At 37.7% G+C, this 20,530-nt stretch overlaps 1 protein-coding gene across 1 annotated transcript in view; it reads left to right on the top strand.

The window, feature by feature from the left end:
• LOC115291690 (E3 ubiquitin-protein ligase MARCH1) overlaps positions 1 to 20,530 on the top strand; it is a 336,178-nt gene that overhangs the window by 275,961 nt on the left and 39,687 nt on the right. Inside the window, exon 5 of the mRNA XM_029939232.1 lies at positions 5,803 to 5,983. Within this exon, the coding sequence (XP_029795092.1) occupies positions 5,803 to 5,983 (181 nt within the window). The remainder of the gene's footprint in view (positions 1 to 5,802; positions 5,984 to 20,530) is intronic.

Raw genomic sequence — 20,530 nt, forward strand, 5'->3', positions numbered from 1 at the left:
GTCTGTGGGAAAGAAAAAAATAACAGAATTGCAACATTAGAGGAGAAATATGAGTTCTTGTTGTTTAATTACCCTTGCATGGGCTCCTTTGATGCAATGCCTGCCATATAAATACCCTACTTATATTTGAGTGCTTTCTTTTTTTTAATTTTTAACTTGTTTTTGATAGAGAGCACAAGTCAGAGAGAGGCAGAGAGAGAGGGGGACAGAGAATCCCAAGCAGGCTCCAGGCCATCAGCACAGAGCCTGGTGTAGGGCTGGAACTTACAAATCATGAGGTCATGACCTGAGCTGAAATCAAGAGTCAGATGATTAACCAACTGAGCCACCCCGGGGCACTTCTATATTTGCGTACTTTCAATGATGGAAAATTTGCACTCTCCTGGGAGGAGCTGATTAGTTCTTTGTCAAGCTCTGCGTGTGTATGTGGGGGGGGATTGTGTGGGTGTGGGTGTGTGTTATGTACATATATATATATACTTCATGGAGATTTGTTTCCTTTACTTCTGATACACATGCCCACAACATGCCAGGTACTGCACCCTTTTATCTCCTTTAATTCTCAGGACACCTCAAGAGGTTATTTTTCGCCTCATTTACACATGAATAAATGGAGTAAACTGAGAACATCTCCAGTTTCCTGGAGCAGAAAGCAAGCATGTGAGCCAGGATTTGGTTTGCTTGTGAATCTCAAACACTAAATAATATCTTCTTTTTTTATTTTTCTGTGACGGTGGGAATAAAAAGTAGCACAAAAAGGATATGAATTCATCCATGAGGGATATGAATATGCTATATGTAGACTGTCTTTGTCCCATTTCCTCCCACTTTCAACATCAATTCTTCAGCATCGTAACTTCCAGTCTCTCAAACCCATCCTTCCCCCATGATAGTCAACCTCCCGGCTCAGTCTAGCCCTTATGGCCAACTGTTTTCACTCTGTGTTCCCTGATGCGTTAGAATCCTTCACTCCTTGTCCTTCCCATTTCTGACTTTGTGATCTCAAGATCACACATTAGATTGCACTACAGCTGTAGGGCTGCTCTCTGACTGCTGGAGGCTGCTGACTCCGGGCAGTCTTTAGGGTGTCCACTGTAAATTTGTGCTGTCTAATCTCACCGGGGACCTCATAGCTGCTCCACGGTTCTAATAGTCATGCTTGGCTAATTTCCCATCACAGTCTCCAAGTGGCTTTTTCTAATTAAGCCTCTCTAATACCTTAACCCCATGCCTTCCTGCCTTCTGTTGAACATACACATTGTCTGCTGTATCACGAAAGACAAGACCCCTCCCCAGATCCAGCTACCGCAACCCCTCTGCCTCCACCACTTTCACTTAGCGTCTTCCCTCTACCTCTTGCTCACAGGGGAAAGCATGTGTTTCCCTCCTGCGTATTCTTCCACTTGTTCCCCATACTTTCTTGACTCCTCAAGAAACCTTCATTGAGCAATGGGGCATTCCCTTGCCTATTTTTTTAAACTGTCACCTGTCTATGGCACCTTCAGTTCTGCTAATGAACAAGTCCAGGTTTTCCCTGTTAAAAATGAAATGAAATGAAAATTAAAAATAGAACTTTGCTATTCTTTCACTGCTATGCTGTATTTCTTGAAAAGAGAGAAAACTCTGTTCCCTTGTTTACTTGAGCACTAACTTCTCATCCACTGCTTAATACATTTCAATATGGCTTCCACCCACATGTATTCTAATCATTTTTAGCTTAGTAAAGTGAATTCTAAGAATGAATGCCAAATTCTGAAACATGATAATTAGTTTTGAGTAAAGATTAACATCCATATAAAGTCATTACAAACATAGCTGTATCTATAATGACTGTGCTTAAAGATTATTTAGTTGAGAAGGGGCATAAGGAAAAATGTAGGCAGGGAAGTGAGGAGATAGGTCAGAAAGATTTCCCAAAAGGAAACGGGAGAAAATGGGATGGAATACAGGAAGAGAAAGTTAAGGGACTGTCTGAAAACTGCAGGGATGACTGCCTTTAGGAATTATACATTGTAAATGGGCTTTGTTGCCACATATCCAAGTAAGGTCCTAGGCATCTTTACACATTCTGCAGACTGAGGGGCTCCAATCTCCTCCCCAGTGTCACATCATTCCGGATTCTTAATACCTAGGTAATTGTAATAGTTGCCCCAATGGAGTCCCTGCCTCTAGGTTCTGTTCTCTCCTTAATCCACCCCACATGCTAATGCTATTGTCTGATTTGCATTGCATATAGCAAGAACTAAAAAAATGTGAATGAATGAACAGTAAAATTCCAAAATTACATGATCACTATGACCTTCACAAAGATATTTTTAGTGATAAATTATTAAAAATAAAAAAACTTATGTAGAGAAAAAACATTAGTCTACCAGAGCCAAGAAACATTGGCAAGAGGGGGGGTTGGGAGCAGTGAAGGTCATTTTAAGATATACAAAACCAAAAAAAAAAAAAAAAAAAAAAAAAGATTCTGCCCCCACACACACACAATTTCCAGAATTTAATTTGCTAAATACTATTTGCTGATCTACTTTTCATAGAAAGATAGAAAGATAGAAGTTATATGGAAATAGAAGTTTATTCAAGTCATAAATGGTAGAAATCTTAATGTATACTGATTAAACTATAAGCAGCCAGTTAAAAGAGTAAAATGCCAATAAAATTTAGGAATTCAGCTTATTCTTGTCACTAGGTGACAGACACCAATGTCAGTCACCAATAATTTAATGGGAATCACTCACTTCCCAAGCGTTGATTTCCCATAAGGTAAAAATGCATTGGTATTATGAATATTTTACAATGCAATTTTAGTGTTAAGATCATTTTCTCTACACAATTATTCTGTTGGAAAAAGCATTTCTATGTTTTTATTACCATGTTATCTTTGATAATGTAGCAGCTATGGTTAGTGTAAGTAAATTATATCAGCCTAAGATTTGTTTAATTCTTTTTATAATGGCATAATAAATATTTTTTATTTCTAGTAAATATTTGAAGTTGATATTTAGTTCTTAACTTCATTTACAATAATCTCAACATGATTTGAAAAAGACTCGGGGTCCAACTTGAGTCGGATAATTTAGCAAAAGTTTAAAATGCTAAAAAGATGTAAAAATAAGTCTCATGCACTAGGAATGAAAACAAAAAAGCTTTTGGTTTTCCCTGTGACAGAGAACCTTAATTTTATGCAGACATGAAATTTCTGGTGATACTTCAGTAACAGTTTCAGCAGAAATTTTTAGAAAGAAAGATGTAGGACATAGGAAGTTGAACTACAATCAGTAAACTGTTCAGGTCAGGTTGAACTCAGTAATCAACAAGGTCTTTGTTTAAATCTGCTTCTGAATAAATTACTTTTTTCATGTCAGTAAAAAAAAAAAAAAATCAGACGCTCAAAATCATCTTGGCAGTAGTGCAGCGGTTGACATGATCTTTTTTAGTAATGAATTATCAGATGGCATTAATTGCAATTTTTTGTCTTTTTCAAATGAGAGATTTTGTCCCTCCCCCTGCAGACTATTCATGGAACAGCAAGTTTCAATGACAGGTTAGAAGGGACTTTAGTTTTTATGGTCTGCTTCTCTATGTAACTTTAACTTCAACTTTTGTTACTTGCAGTTGTTGGGGTAATATATTTTGTAAACTTCATTTTATTATTGTTGGTAATATTCATATATTGTCTTTAACTCAGAATCACCATATTAAAGGCAAGAGTCAGCAAATGTTTCCTGTTAAAAGGCAGGTAGTAAATATGTTAGTCTTTCTGGCCATATGGTCTTTACAGCAACTCCCAATTCTGTAGTTATAGTATAAACACAGCTCTAAACAATACATAAAGAAATGTTTGTGGGTGTGTTTCAACAAAACTTTATTTACAAAAACATCTGACATTAAGAATTGGGCCATAGTTTGCTGACTCCTAACCTAACGGAGTATCTTTGTGTGGATGCAGAGATGAGAGGTTCAAGGACATAAGAAGTATCAACCTCTCATTCTATGTAATTCATTAGGTTTCAATGGCTCCAAAAATAAATAGTGCAACCAAATGAAGTGCTATAGAATTCCAGGTATTCTTTCATTTGTTGCTCTTATAAGTCAGTCATAGTTTGTTGAGGAAATAATCATTTTATTAAATAATCATCTGCTGAGCACCTATCATGAGACCAATACTCTACTGGCAACAAGTGTGATACAACCTATACACTTTCATATTAAAGAGTAGACTCTCAGATAATTTTTTATTTTTCCCCACCACATCAGTCTTTTATATATGCTGCCACGTCCAACACTACTACTTCCCACCTCAGTTCAGGAGAAAGAGGACTCCGACTTTGAACTTCCTATGCTCTCATCTCATCACTCCCACCCTAAGGACTTTAGAACTTGGTGTTCCTTTTTTATTATATTCTTTTTACTTAAGAAAAAGAGATTCAGGAGTTCCTGGATTGCTCAGTTGGTTAAGCGCCCAACTCTTGATCTCAACTCAAGTCTTGATCTCAGGTTTGTGAGTTCGAGCTCCATACTGGGCATGAAGCCTACTTTAAAAAAAAAAAAGAAAGGAAGAAAAGAAAAGAAAAAGAGATTCAAAACATTAGTGTACTGTCATACTTCTTTATTTTGAGGTTAGGGAAGGGCTTGGTTTCAATTCCTGTATCATACTGCAATAACAAATAGAGCAACCATTTCATTTCCCCTGGGCAACAGCTGATATAGATAAATACGTTTTAAAAATCCATTCTTTAAAACATATGCTTTTGGAGAATAGGGCATATAGACCTAAAAGGAAAGAGCAGCAATTCAAACATTCTTCAAGCCTGCTGCTGTGACTCAGCTCTGAAAAGTAACTCTACAGATATTTTTTTTTGAAATGTACATTCATATTTTTCAAACCTTTCAAAAAATATTTCTAATCAGATTTATTGGCAACTTCTAAATCACAAGAATTATTGAGGTACTGAGATTTGAATTACAATCTTGAGGTATGGAAAGCTTAACCCATCTAATGAGGAGACAAATTATTTTTTTTAATTTGTAAAGGAACATAATGAAGATCACATGGACTGTGAATTTATGACATTCAAATTCACTGTTATTCAGTAAACTGATTGAATTCTGAATTCCTTGGAAGATATAATAATTAACATTTTAAAACAATAGAATTTACTATACTTGAACTTTATGGGACCAGTATCTTTGTAACTGTTAAACAATGATAATTATTGACAGTTTAGGCCATTAATTGTGACCAAGTATATGTGCCTCTTCTGAGGAAAATCTTTGTAATTTCTAATCTGACTTTCGATATTCACTTTATTCTTTGGTAACATGTTAAAAATTTTCAGAATTCTTCCACATAGATACTAAATTGTATACTATGTTTCCATAAATTGCCATCAAAATAAGAGAACAAAATTATCAGATTCCTTATAATGATTATGAGTCATAGCTTTTATATATGAAATCAAGCTGATGCTCATAGACACTGACCTATTAAATAGATTAAGCTGAGGATTTGCCTCAATAGTTGTGCTGTTAAAACTGGCATTAGAATCAGAATGACATGATAGTGCATTTTTGAGTTACTGGCATCTAGTGCTTAATAACATGAGCATGAGTAGCAAGTGAAAGGAAATTAATATGGGGCATAGATTCAGTTCTAGCATCAAGTTGGAGTCAAAAGTCCGTGCTTTCTAAATCTTCGGTTGCAGTTTCTAATGCAGTGTGGGATGCGTGAGGGAAGTAATCCACTGGGGAGCAATGTCCTCTGGGAGATCTCATCCTGACTACCTTGTCCTTCCCCAGGATCTGCCACTGTGAGGGGGACGAAGAGAGCCCCCTCATCACACCCTGTCGCTGCACCGGCACCCTGCGCTTTGTCCACCAGTCCTGCCTCCACCAGTGGATCAAGAGCTCAGACACGCGCTGCTGTGAGCTGTGCAAGTATGACTTCATCATGGAGACTAAGCTCAAACCCCTCCGGAAGGTACGGTATCTGCAGAAGTTGGTTTGAAAGAGAGCACTTGCAGACAGGCATGTTTTAAGAATCCATGTCTTTCCCCAATAGAATCTGGTAAAATGCTAGTATCCATGAAGATACATGTCTTGTGTTGGGCTCAATACATAAAACAGCCAAGTGTTTGCAAATAACCCTTCATCTCCATTTTATGTACTAGGGCCTCTGATTTTTATGCCAATTCCTCCAAATTGAAAAATAAAGTGTGTGTGCGTGTGTGTGTGTGTGTGTGTGTGTGTGTATGATTTATATCACACACACATATACATCGCACACACACACAAAATAAATATACTCGTAATTTGGAGCAATTGAATTGATGGAAACTGTCAGTACATGGTACTTATAAAGTCAGTTCTCCGGAAGGTTAGGATAATAGCGTCCATTAAATAATATGAACTCATCTAATTTCTTGATAATCAGGCATTGGGTAATAGAAGAGGATGTTTTCTTCCGTGAGATGTGAACTCTTTCTTTGATTGGTCTTTATTTGGGATTTTGGTTAGTTCATATATAGAGTAGTTAGAAAAAGTATTATTTTCTACATTGTGCATCAAGCTGTAAGAGAGAGGTAAGTACATTTTTATCTATGAACTTAATCTTCAAATTCCTTGTTTACATTTTTCTGAAGAATGAAGGTAAGAATATGAGTAATATGAGTCAAATATAGTTAGTATCTCACTCAAAGCTAGCAAAGGACAAGTTGGGAAGGATACAGATGAAGACCAAGAACTTTATGTAATTCATGTTTTATAATTGGGGCCCTGAATTTTAGCATGTAACTTCTCTTTTTACCTAACTTCAGCCTTACATTTATGGATGTCTCAATTTTCAAAGGAGATTCTAGAGACTGCAATTTAAATAATGAATCTGCATAGAACTGCTTTTCCATCTAAATTAAATGGAAAACAAAAGTGGATAAAAAGAACAATGCTTAGAAATAAACATGAGGAGCTCCAGGATGAGGAGGGATGTAAAGCAAAAACAAATACTCCAACAGGAATCTGATTGATTCCTGCCCATTGTAATTCTTCATCAATTCTGTAAATCCTGGAGAGGAAGAATAGTATTTCTTGCCTTTGCATAGCTTTGATTTTTAAAGTCTACAAATGGTTTATAGATGTCAAAACTGATGTTCAGAATGCCTTTGGGCTATGCATTGTCTTTTTTTTAATGTATGGGGTAACTTGGGTGACAAAAGGGACACTCTGTCCCTCCAGGTCCCAGAGCAATCAATGCCAGAAATAGAAATGGACCCTTACTCTCTGCCCTTTGCCTCATCCATTGAACAGATGCTGTGTGATGTCTGGAGTAGCTAAATAGCACATCGTGCTCTGTGATTCTGTAAATTTCTCTTCATACCCCTCAGGGAACTACAAATTGTTTCACAGCATCTGTATATTTCTCCATGGGTTTCCTTTTTCAACTTACATCCATATAAAATGTTCATTTCAACTTTGTCAAATGTAATATTTCATTTCAAGAGCAACAATCTAGGATAAAAAATTTTGGATTTTTTTCTTCTTTATACTGTCTATCCCCTATTTTTGTGTAATAAACAACACATGATGCTGTATGGAACTTGAAAACTCTTATTCTACCTTCAAATTTTTTGTAATCATCCCTTATATACAACTTTGATCCTTTCTTTGTATCCCCTTCCCAATAATTTATAACCTTATCATGAAATCCCTTTCTTCACAACTAAACTGCTTATAAACAGAGAATGGCAGTGAATACATCTGTCTTTTTTAATCTTCTTAATAATGAATATGTTGTAGCAACCTAGTGGTCACCTACTAGCTATCGATTAATGAAATACCCTGCTTTCTTTTTAAAAACATTTCCTTTGTCATAAATATTAATGAAGGACAGCATCTCAACATCCATCCATTTTAATAGCATGTGTATATCTACAGAGGATGTTAGAATCTAATCTAGAAGTTGCTTCCTGACACCCCACAGATGTGTTTTATTCAATCCATGGCCTTAAAATTTGAATTAGTTATCAACATTTAGATGTGTGATTATTTCATGTAAATTCCATATATTTGTATCTGTTTGAAAATCTACAGTATCTAGCTCTGCTGGAATCGCATTTCCATAGGGCAACACCTAAGGGGTAGCTAAGTGGAGCTAAATGGTGTTTAGTGGCTTTAAAAGGCTATTTGCTTTCAAGTGCTCTGCATCTCTCACCTCCCTCCCTCTCTGATCCTGACACCTTGTGCCATCCCCACTCATCTTTTTTTTTTTTTTTAATGTTTATTTACTTTGAGAGAGAAAGAGAATGCAGGCAAGGGGTGGGGGGGACAGAGAGAGGAAGACACAGAATCTGAAGCAGGCTCCAGGCTCCAAGCTATAAGCCTGAAACAGGGCTGGAACCCAGGAACCATGAGATCCTGACCTGAGCTAAAGTCCGAAGCTTCTGCGACTGAGCCCCAGGCCCCACCCCCATACCCCCTCATCTGAATGCCTCTGTGGCTCTGGTGTAGGGATCTGAATTTTCAGCTCCTGACCCTTCATGAGTCCTGGATATGAGAAAAACGCATTCTGTCCCTGTCTCTAGGATTTACGGGTTTTAAAAGCCCAGAAGTATTCCAAACTTTTACTTTCTTCTTTAAAAGTGTGGAACATAGCATACTTAAATGACAGTATCCAAAATGACTTCAGATACTGAGGTGATCTGAACTATACAGATATAAGGCATGTGTAAACTGTAATAGGTGGTTTATTTGGATGGCACTAAGATTCATCAACAGTTTTCTTTTGATAGTTTTTAATTGGTCATTACAAATGACAGATACAGCATTTGGTAGGACATATACAGAGCGCATCCATTAATTGCTCTCAACTCAGTAATTCCATTACAGTTTATAACATTCTAAAGACCAGCCACATGAAACAATTAATTTAGCTAGTGATTCTGAATTTCTACCATTAGCCAATACAGGCAGGAGATTCTGTTTAGATGAAATGGCTTCTTAAAGTAGAAGGGTGCAAATCTTCATAGTCTGACGAATCTTGGAGCTTAATAGTCTCTAAAGAGATCAGTAAAACCTTACTTCATTAATTGCTACTATTGCTACACCAAAATCTTCAGTTAGCAAATTCATCAAGGTATCCTAATGTCTCCAGAAGAATATCTTTAAAATCTAAATAAAATCAAGGGTTTATTTGAGAAAAAGCAATTTTCATCATCTTTAAGTCAGTAGCTCACCTACTTTTATAACACTCAGTGAAAGTCCCACTCTTCTACTGGTTACCCAAGGTCAGCAGTAATTCTGAGAGCCCAGAAAGTCAAAAGGATAAAAACATACAAAGCAGTGCAATTTGGAAATGCGTACAGTATCAGTTAGAAAACCTAAAATCTCCCATTCTGAAGCTGCAGGATTGCATGAGGTTCGGATTTGAGTCTGAATCCAGTTCCTGGATATGAAACTAAGCTTATGAGGCTAGCAAATGCTACTGACAGCTTTATATCCTGCTCTAAGTCATTTCTTTATATAGTTTTTCATATGTATACCATTGACAAATATATAATACAAATTATTCAACTCTATGCATCCTTTTATTCCTTGTCCCATTTTTTCACTTAATCAGGGAATCAATTACCTTTTATTTAGTAATGATTAGACTGAACCATATGCACTTGTCATTTTTCTAGATCAAAAACAGTTGAATATTGGAAAGTTTATAAAATATAAGTTCTGTGAATTTATTAGGCCAAGTAAAAAGGAATGATCATTTTGATATTTCTACATGTCCACCATACTGACTTCCAATGCTTTAGTTGAAATATCTACTTAAAAAAAAAAAAAGAAAGAACTGTATTTGGCAAATGCTATGTTAATTCCTTCCTTTCCTTAAGTTGATGTGACATCTGGCTTTCAGGAGAGACAATGCAAGTTACCATAGCAGGCCAACTGCCCAAAGGTTATTATTGATTCTCCACTAATGTGGAGGTCTCGCAGTTCATGGTCTTAAAACTGGATACTTCAGAGAATGTGGTCAGATTCCTAGCTAGCATCTTCTACTACCCTATTGAATAATGTTGCCTAGTCATACATAAGAAAATTCAAAATGCTTCATGTACTTACCATTATGGAGAATTTGCAGTGTCACTAATACAACCACCACATACTGAATCTCAACTAACTTAATCTTCATTACAACCCCATTTTCTGTAGGCACATCAAGCCTATTTTACAGACACAACATCGGACTTACTTAATGTCACACATGCCAGAGCTCCGTGATTCTAGAGCTGTGTTCATTGTTCTATGCCACACTGCCAAAGGTGGCTGAGACTCTCTCTCTTGAAGAATCAAAACTTCAGTTTTTACTTAGACTATTTTTAAGGGAAATCTTCCCAAATAAACCTTTCTAAAGTAAGATTTTTTTCTAAAATATTTCTCCTTAAACATGGATGTTTCTACCCAACATATTTTCTTAATGTTTAGTTACGTCATTATGTATACATCACTTATTTTACAGGTTGAAAATCACTAACTGGCTCACTAGCTTGAAATACATAGAAAACTGTTATCTATGTTAATTTTAAAAATAAAAGTGTCAGTTATTTTACCAGCAGAAATGAGTTTGACCAGGAACGGCAGAGAATTACAGTTTAAGTCAAGGAAGCTACAGCAAAACTATAGGCAAGTGCAGAGAACAGCGGAAAGGAATGTTTATAGAACAACCAGGGAAGTTGGGAAAGCTGTTATAAACAAGAGTCCATTGGAATAAACTTGAAGTTCAAAGTATAATGGCTTTTCAGTAGCTGATGTGTGGCTCTCACTGGCTGAGCTGCACAGGAGCAGAGAAAAACCTTCCCTCCTCCTGCTGAAGTAGAAAGTATAGCTAAAATGGTATCACTTGCAAGGCTCCTTTCTTGCTGTTGATGACTGTAGTAGGATGTGAGAACTAGCCCCCTCTGGTCTCCTGACTTCATTTTGTTTTTGTTTTAATTTTTTTAGATGTTTTATTCTTTTTTTTTTTTTTTTTTTTTGAGAGAGAGGGCATGAGCGGGGTAGGGGCAGAGAGCGAGGGAGACAGAATCCTGAGCCAAAGTCAGAGGCTTAAGACTGAGCCCCCCAGCTACCCTTCCTGACTTCATTTTAAACAAGGTATCCTTTATTAATTTTCACATCTTCATTCTGCACCTGTCAGCCTGCTGTGGTTTGAAAGCCCTTTATAGGGGAGGAAAAGTTTTCCCTTCTTCCATTTTAGATCCTTTGGCTGGTCTGATAATTAAATCAACATAAGACTGATTAACAGGGGCACCTGGATGGCTCGGTGGATTTGGATCAGGTCTTGATCTGATGGTTCATGGGTTTGAGCCCCACGTCGGGCTCTGCACTGACAGAATAGAGTCTATTTGGATTCTCTCTCTCTCTCTTTCTTTCTCTCTCTCCGCCCTCTCCTCCCGCTTGTACTCTCCCAAAAATAAACAAATATTTAAAAAAAAAAGAATGATTAACAGAAAAACAAGCAAAACTTTAATAACATGTCTACATGGGAGAGATCCAGGAAAACCGAGTAACTCACTGAAATGGCCAAAGCCATTATCTGAAATATCACCATCAGCTAAAGACAAAAGAAGATATTTGGGCAAAGAGACCTGTTACGGGAGGTTACCACGGTAAACAAAGTAAACATGGATAAGGTTAAGTAGCTTTAAATTGTTGCCTTCTGCATTGGTTAGAGTTCCAAAAATTGCCTCTTCCAGTACAGCAAGAGATCTATCCTTACAAATGGAGATTTTCCTTATAAATGTAAATGCTTCTTACAAAAGGGTAACTTCTGTTGGAGTTTTAGAGCTTTTCTGTCGGCTGTGTTTTAAAAATAACCAGTTTAAAATAATCACTATGCCAAAGAAGCATATTTTAGCATGGCAAAATCTGCTCTCCTTCACCTTTCATCCCTTTGTGTTTTCATGCTTCCTGCTCTCTGAATCTGCTGTTGTGTCTCTGCTCCTTCAGGAGCCCTTGTTCACAACTTTATGTAGCTTTTCTGCTTTAAACAACAACAATAATCAAGAGTTATAAAGCTGCATCTATAAAAGGCCCAGGTTTAGGTGAACTTCTGCAAGATTCTCTTGATAATTGGCAAGAGTTTTAGTGGCTATGAACATTTTGGCATCATTCCAGGATTCTTGGACCTCTCTTTGGCATCCTTCTTAATTTGCAGTTTAATTGGAATTACATGATAAAAAATAAAGCCCTCAGCAAATTTTTTTTGATGTTTATTTATATTTGAGATGGGGAGTGGGGTCTAGCATACATGAGGGGGGGGCAGAGAGATAGACAATCCAAAAGAGGCTCCAGGCTCCAAGCTGTCAGCACAGAACCCAACGTGGGGCTCGAACCCTCGAACTGTTGGATCATGACATGAGCCGAAGTCAGATGCCTAACGGACTTAGCCACCCAGGCTAAGGTTTTGATGTCTCCAGGATGTTTTCCTATAATCAGAGCCCAGTTCTGGGAAGTAGATTTGCTGTTTCATTTCTTCAGAAATGTATACATTTGGAAGCAATGGTTTTCATTGCTCTAAAATGAGGCTAGATAAAGCTTCCTTTATACTTGCAAAAAATATCTGTGCTCATCGTTTGCAATGCATCCTGGGCCTGTCATCTTGCTGTGTTTCAGTTCCATTATTACACAAGCCCTAAATGCACTGATTTAAAACACTCAAAGAAAAATTTTTTTAATATCACACTTTCCAAATGAACCAGGTAAGCTTTTCACAACAAATTTCTCTATCCAGTGGTGGTGGTGTCTGCCACCAACAGGTCCCCTTACTTCTCACTGCTTCTTTCAGTGAAAAGGAGGACCCCAACGGCTCCTTAGCTGATAGCTGTGGGAAGGGAAAGGACAAGTAAACCACAAAATAGCAAAAAGATCAATAAAAGAAGTATTTCAACTCAATTGGAGCATTGTCTTTTCTACTAAAATCGTATTAGGGGGCGTCTGGGTGGCTCAATCAGTTAAGTGTCCGACTTCGGCTCAGGTCATGATCTCACTGTTCATGGGTTCAAGCCCCGCTTCAGGCTCTGTGCTGACAGCTAGCTCAGAGCCTGGAGCCTGTCTTCTGATTCTGTGTCTCCCTCTCTCTCTGCCCCTCCTCTGCTCACACTGTCTCTCTCTCTCTCTCTCTCTCAAAAATAAAAATAAAACCTCAAAAAAATTTTTTTAATAATTTAAAAATTGTTTTGGTTTAGTTTGGTTTGGGTTTTTTTTTTTATATTTGTTTCATTGCCTTAACAAGTTCCTGTCTGTGGGGCGTCTGGACTGAATGGGGGTGGTGGCCTGGTAGGGGTTGGGGGTGGGGTGGTGAGAAGATTCACCTGAGGCAGAACAGAAGTCAGGGGAGTTAATTGAATAGCCTGCAGGGGGGCAGGACAGCAAAGGAAAGCCTGGCTTCACAGAGGCAGTGGAAGGAGCCACAATTACAGGGTGGAGTGAGGGAGTGTGGGGACCCGGGGAATTCTCTCTTTTCTGGAAATCTCAGGAACTGTGCCTGGTGGTAACTGGTCAATTCGTCGATGGCTGTTTCACCGTGGGTTGCTTAATGAGACTGTTTGCCTCACCTCAGGGGTCACTGTCGGCCCTTTTCACTTGCTCAAGTTTTTGTTGCTCAAGACTCTTGCCTTAAAGAAGCCTCTACAATGCCCTCAGAACTACCATTGATATATATATATATTTTGTTTTAATTTGTTAATGTTTGTTTCTTTATGAAAGAGAGAGAAGGAGAGAGAGACAGAGTGTGAGAGGCAGAGAGAGAGGGAGACACAGAATCCAAAGCAGGCTCCAGGCTCTGGGCTGTCAGCACAGATCCCGACACAGGGCTTGAACTCATAAACTGTGCCGAAGTCCAACCCTTAACTGCCCCTCAGAACTACAATTGACATTTTAATTAAAATAATATTAAATGTGAATAGATAGACAATGCCAACACGTCTTATGTCAAACGATTGTGAGATGGAAAATATAAGCGTCTCATGCTTTTTTCTAATAGATACTTGGGATTTATTATATGGCCTCATCCTTTTGTCTTTTGAGAGAATACCAGCAATTGACTAGTGTTTAAAATTTCAAGAAGACTGGTCAACTAGGGTCGGTATTACAGAATAGTTTGTTCAAAACAGAAATATTCGTCTGTGGGCAGCAGAAGAGCGTATTCTTGTGTGAAGCTTCCAGCCCTAAGCAGTCCTCCCTCTACGCAGACGTGAACTCCAACCAGGAGCAGACTGTGTTCTGAATGATTAGTCGGAGAAAGCTCCAGTCATGCCCGATTCACTTTATCACTCCCCTCACTGTACAATCAGGTACCGTGGGCCAGTTGTGTTCAGTAGCAAAGCAGATAGAGAAAAAAACCCTGCTCTCCAACAGCGTATAGTCCACGGCAGGAAGGATGGAAAAAGATGACTTACTTACAAATATTTTGTAATAAATTGGAAAGGCATGGTAGTCAATGCGATGGCGCTGTGGGAGATCTAGAACTTTTTGCAACTCCAGAGGGAAGGGCAAAAGTTATTCAAAGAGAGCAACCTATCATATGTGTGGTTTTTATTTGTGAACTGTCCATAGAAAAGGATTTCCTTTTTACAGTAACTATAGATACATAAAAAAAAAAGACTTTCCTCTTGTTACTCATGCTTCACATAACATAGGCAAATCAAGAAGGTATTACTTAGCAATTAGATATCCAGAAGACACTGGGGAAAGAGAACAGGGATATAGAAATAGGAGTTGACAGAGGGTTTCACGAAGGAGACTTAAACAATTCCTAAATAATCATTGTTGGCTGGAACATTTCTCTTCCATACTTCCTTAGTAGTAGATACAATTATATATTACTTCAGTTCTGTTTCTCTCTTTGAAAATTATTGCTTAAAGATTTATATTACCTTACTTCCTTGGTAAGAAAGCCACCTTGTTTCTAGATATGATATGAAATACGTAACTTTCATTAGATTTGCTATTGAAGTCTTTAACAGGATACAGTTTCATCATTATGAAAATACATTTTTATTTTGACCAGGACAAGGGACCCACAAAATGGAACTTCTTTTATATATTTTGTATTTTGATATTTGAAACATAGACTATGGTTGAAATGAGGGAATCAATATTACAATGATCCATATGGAAAGCATAAAACATCAACTTACAATGTGCAGAAGCAGATGCAGGTCTGTGTGTGTGCACACAAACACACACACACACACACACACACACACACACAGTTACAAATAAAGATTTCCCCAAAGCATCATCTTATGATTGAGGTCTTTTTAATGAGAAAGAAGTTATATTTGTGTTTCATTTTAATTTTTCTTAAGATGCTATAACAACTGAGTTTCCAATTACTTTCATATTTAAATTTTCCTCCAGCTAAAGATTTTTCTCTCTCAGCTGGAATTATTTCTTAATTCATTTATCCAGTTTCTCAAATCTTGGCATAAAGTCTGAGAAAAATTTCCTCATAAATTTTTGAGTTGATTTTTTAAATTAAGGCCCGAGGAAATCAACATGTTTTTTTCAGATCTAGTATTTAGACCAAATCAAATTGCTTTTCTATTGCATTGACAAGAGAGAAATGAGGAAGATGTTGACATCTATCTGGAATGACAGTGTCCAGCCCTGTTGTCTGTGCATCAGCAGGCTTGTGTGCTATTATCAAAATGTTAATAACAGAGATGTCTGAAAGATTTCACCCCAAAGAGACCTAATCTCTCACAACCCAACTCCCGTCCAATTTTCTTTTTTTCTCTACCATCAAGTAGCACATCTTCTTTTGTTTTCCACAGAGATATACCACCCACTGCCTCACTATAGCAGTGCTATTATCTTGCATATGAGTGTTTTGCCCCAAATTAGGTGAATTTACCCACTCAGCCACAGGTGTAGGAGAACCTGCCCTTGTACAATGTATAGCATGGAATATTATAAAATGTGGGCAAGCAGGACAGGAGATCTGACTGCCTACTCTAACAGCGGCATAGGACAGGACACTGAGTAACAAAGTCCAAGTCCAAGTCCTAAAAAAGTAACATACGTTCTTTTTAAATCTTTCTTATTACCCTTTGAAGCAAATTATGGCGAGAAAAACAAGTGGTTAGAGGCTAAAGTAAATTAAATTCTAGTAGTTCTTGACAGCAAGCTGTTCTGCAGCCCTGAGTCATACGTGGACAATTTCTGACCCTAAGAAAAGAGGCAGGCTGGGCTGAAAGCCATTTTCTCCTTGGCACACTAAAGAAAACCAGAGTAAATTGAAGGTCTAAGCAAATTAGTTTATGAAAGATAATTATATTTTCTTGAAAGCTAGAGTTTCTGTGAATACAGGCTAGCTTCATATAAAAGTTGATATTTCAATGGAGTATTTTTATCAATGAATAAAACTAACAAATGTTTGAGCTGGATCTTTTCAGCATCCAGGAAATAACTTATCTCTTAAGCATTGATAATCTCTTGTTGGACACCTTCTGTACAAGACCACCCCTACAGCCAGCTGAATCTGAAGGACCACACTGAGAGCTTCCAGTAACTCCTAGTTATGATTCACTACTCCCATTTCATTCACTCGGTCACCAGGACCTACTACGTACCAGTCATAAGACGATAGTAATGAACAAGCAAAATTTTCTGATCTTAGAGAACATACATTCTTGTGGGATAGGGGTGGAGGCAGGGATTTTGGAAACAAGTTAGTTGTAATATTTTGAAATAGACTTAAAAATGATTTGGAAAATAACTTTAGTAACTCTAGATAGGGTTAATATAATTCCAACCACTAAATTATAACTGAAAGAAAGTTTATGGGGGATTTCTAGGTGAAAAAAATCCTTAACTTCACAACTATCTCCCTGTCCCATAAGGGGAACCATTTCATAAAGAAAATTAAGATGAAAAGGTTGTCAAATGACTGTGAAACCAGAGTGAGGAAGATGCACAAAGACAGTCCTGTCCACGCTGGCTGAGAAAAATTACCGACAGTGTCTGTGGAGTGCTGCTCAGTCCCACAGATAATTTACTTCATATAAGGAAACAGGTTATATAAATGGATGAAGCAGTCTGATTTTATGATGATAAATGGCAAATAATGCAGCCCAGGGAATATGATAAGGAGTAGTGGGGATGACAGCATTCCAGGACAGATGTGCCTACTCTAAACAGAATAGTAGCTACCCATCTCTAGGTGACTGTTGTCAACTACTTTGTTAGAGAAGCCTAACATCCTAGATTTAACTTATCTTTTCCAATTTTAAAAAATAACTGTAACAAATTCAATCTTAAAAACTATTCAGGCAAAGCAAAACAGATCTGAAAGCTAGAATCACTCTGCAGAACAGGAGTTGATGATCTTTGTTGCATAGAAATGCCCGTGTGTCTGTAAGTATCGCCCTGTGGAGCACAACATGGTGCGGTGGAAAGAATAGCGGGAGTCAAACTCTCAAGAAAATTGCTCTGTGCCTGCAGTTGAGTCTCATGTCCTGAAATGAGACCTATCAGAAACATGGAAGGTGGAAGGATGGCAATAATATCTTATTTGCCAACTTTTGGGGATTATCCTGAGGACTAAAATGATGTAAGTAAAAGTGTTTTGTAAAAAGTAAATTCCTACAAAGTGATATCTTCCCCAGCTCTCCATAATCAGCACTGTGACAAGTTCACTTTTCCAATCTTACGAAATCAATATTTAGGATTGAATTCCCTTTAAGGCCAACAAGACAGTAGCATGCATGCTTTTAAAGAGGAATGTATTGAACACTGGATTACTTTAGGGGTACATGCTTGATTAATTTGTAGTCCAGCAATTCTGAATGTATAGTCATCCAAGAGTTGGATAGTTTAAGCTTGCAAGTGTATCTCTAGGGAATTTGCTGAGCAAATTAATAAAGTAAGCAAGATTAAGGCAGGGAAAATATCAACATACTAAAACCTTTTCAGGAGTTCATACAAAATGTTAAAACAATTATTCTCGCCTGGCATATTTGAACAAAATTTATTTTGTGCTTACCTTCTAAAGGGTTGTGCTAAGTGTAACAAGGGTTATTTGTATATGAACACCTGATATAGTAATTAATCATTTTTATAGTTCATTGAAATACCTTTTAAAGATTTCTTATATAAAGTAATCCAGTAGTTCAGTTAGTTTTATTAATTCCATCTGACTAATGTGATGATCAAGAACTTCAGCTTGAGAGTCAGCTTTCCAGGGTTTAGGACCTTGATAAGGGTCATTGTTGCAAGTTCCTTAATTTCTCCATGCCTACATTTCTTCATGTGCTAAATGGAGATAATAAAAACATGTACCCCCCGCCTTGTATGGTTGGTAGGAGGTCTGAATGAGATGATACATGTAAAGCACTTAGCAGTGTATCTGGAATATGATGAGAATAAATGCTAACTATTAGTTTATGTAAATTTTAAGTGACTTTATTTTTTATGATTTTTTAAATGTTTATTTATTTTTGAGAGAGAGAGAGAGAGAGATGGAGTGTGAGCAGGGAAGGGGCAGAGAAAAAGGGAGTGAGAGACACAGAATCTGAAGCAGGCTCCAGGCTCTGAGCTGTCAGCACAGAGCCCAAGGTGGGGCTCGAACTCATGACCCATGAGATCATGACTTGAGCCAAGGTGGACGTAAAAACCAACTGAGCCACCCAGGTGCCCCTAAATTACTTTAACTTCAACTTTTCAGTATTTTTTGTGGTCCCAGAATTTTTAAGTTAAAATTACCTTTTTAGATTACAACTGGTTTCTGAAGCTGTTTAAAGCAATAAAATTATCCTTTTTAATGCAATTTTATTTAGAATTCATAACTATAAAAGAGGTCAGAGGATACTGAGTAAACTGAGACATTGCAGTGTGAGTCAGGAGTGACCCAGCTGACTGGACTTTTGCATTCAAGGGATAGGACATAGGGATCTCATGCCAGCAAAGCCAAAGTTGCCTTTTGGGTCCACACAGTCTGCCCTAGAATAACTTAGAGTATTAGAAGATACGTTCCAAAAGACCAAGACACAGATTGGGTACATGACTTCAGCTCTCAATCTTGATGAGCCAATCAGTGGTAGTGCTTTAGTTCAACCATGGTGGCTAGTGGAAGAAGCATCAGTAAAAAACAGCAACTGCTGTTACCAAGAGCACCAAACCATGCCACGTCAGTGACAGAGGGGAAGGCCCCTGACCCACAGCTGTTGCAGACACTTGTCCTGTGAGTCCTGGAGTTCCAGTGCCCATGCACCTGATGCACCTAGGCCTTCTGGCACTGAACAACCTCAAACTGGTCACTCCCCACCCCTGCCTTCCTTAGACCACTATTCCCTGTGCAACTGGTGCCCCACTTGGGGAAGATGATCCCACAGCCTAAATAAGTATCTCTTCCTTACGGTGCCCCAGCTAAGAGGGGCTGGATGACATGATCCTCAGTCTTTCTGACTCAGGAACAGAGTTCCTGAGGAAGGCCTGTGATCCAAGGCCTGATCATCCCTAAGATATTTGCTAACACCTTTAATGGGTAAAGTTAAAAGGCACCATGCATAGGAATTATTCTGTAAAAATAAAATCTCCTCACCTTTTCTCCTGGCCCTTATCTTCTGTTTTCCCATTAAGTATCTCTTCATCCAAATTACTGAATCACAGACAGTGATCAAGTACTACTGAGGAAGTAGCAGAAATTAAGCTCCAAGTTTACCCCTTGAGTTTAGTTCAAAGAGACACTCCAACCAAAGTCACAACAAATTAAGAAGTTCTGCTTCTTCATGGGTCCCCATTTACCTCCTTCATAAAACATTTAGATATCTGTGGAAATTGGAAGATATCAGGACTTGAAACTTGTAACATACAACCCAAGTGATATTTAAACACTTCTGGTAGGGAGGGAGAGGATGAGTTTTTCAGTATTCTTCAGGAAGCTGCCCTAGCATTGGTATCAGAACTTGACAAAGAAAGCTTAATTGGTTAAATTGCATATTTATGTTTTTAGCTCCCACCAGTTTAGAAAAAAACAAAAGAGTAGATTTGTGAAAATTCCTTAGAAGTCAAGTAGCTAATAAAAAACATCTGGTGAAATGCTTGAAAAAGAAAGCTGAGTATTTCAGAAACTAAAATAAAAGGGCAAAAAAGGGAATAAAAAGTTTTTATAAAGACTTAATAAAGGTATTCTAGAATTGGGTTAAGATAATTGCCATATGCTTAAAATAAGAAGGCAGAGAAAATTATCAAAGAAATAATGCGAGGTTGTTTCTGCAACATGAGGGGTTTATCCAGCACAAATGAACAAAGACTTAGCTAAAGTTATGCTACTGTAAACCTAAGAATACAAAGAATAAATAAAAAATGGTAAGTTCTGGAAGCTTCCAAAGAGCTTCTGATGAATCCCATTGTAATCAGAATTATGGAGGTCTTCTCAACAACACATGCTGAAGAAATGGTGCAGTAGGAATTTGAATATTCCGAAGAAATGTTCAACCACAACTTTAATAATCAGCAGGCATACCTATAAAGCCTAAGT

The sequence above is a fragment of the Suricata suricatta genome, chromosome 1 (genome assembly GCF_006229205.1).
Source record: "Suricata suricatta isolate VVHF042 chromosome 1, meerkat_22Aug2017_6uvM2_HiC, whole genome shotgun sequence".
Taxonomy (NCBI): Eukaryota; Metazoa; Chordata; class Mammalia; order Carnivora; family Herpestidae; genus Suricata; species Suricata suricatta.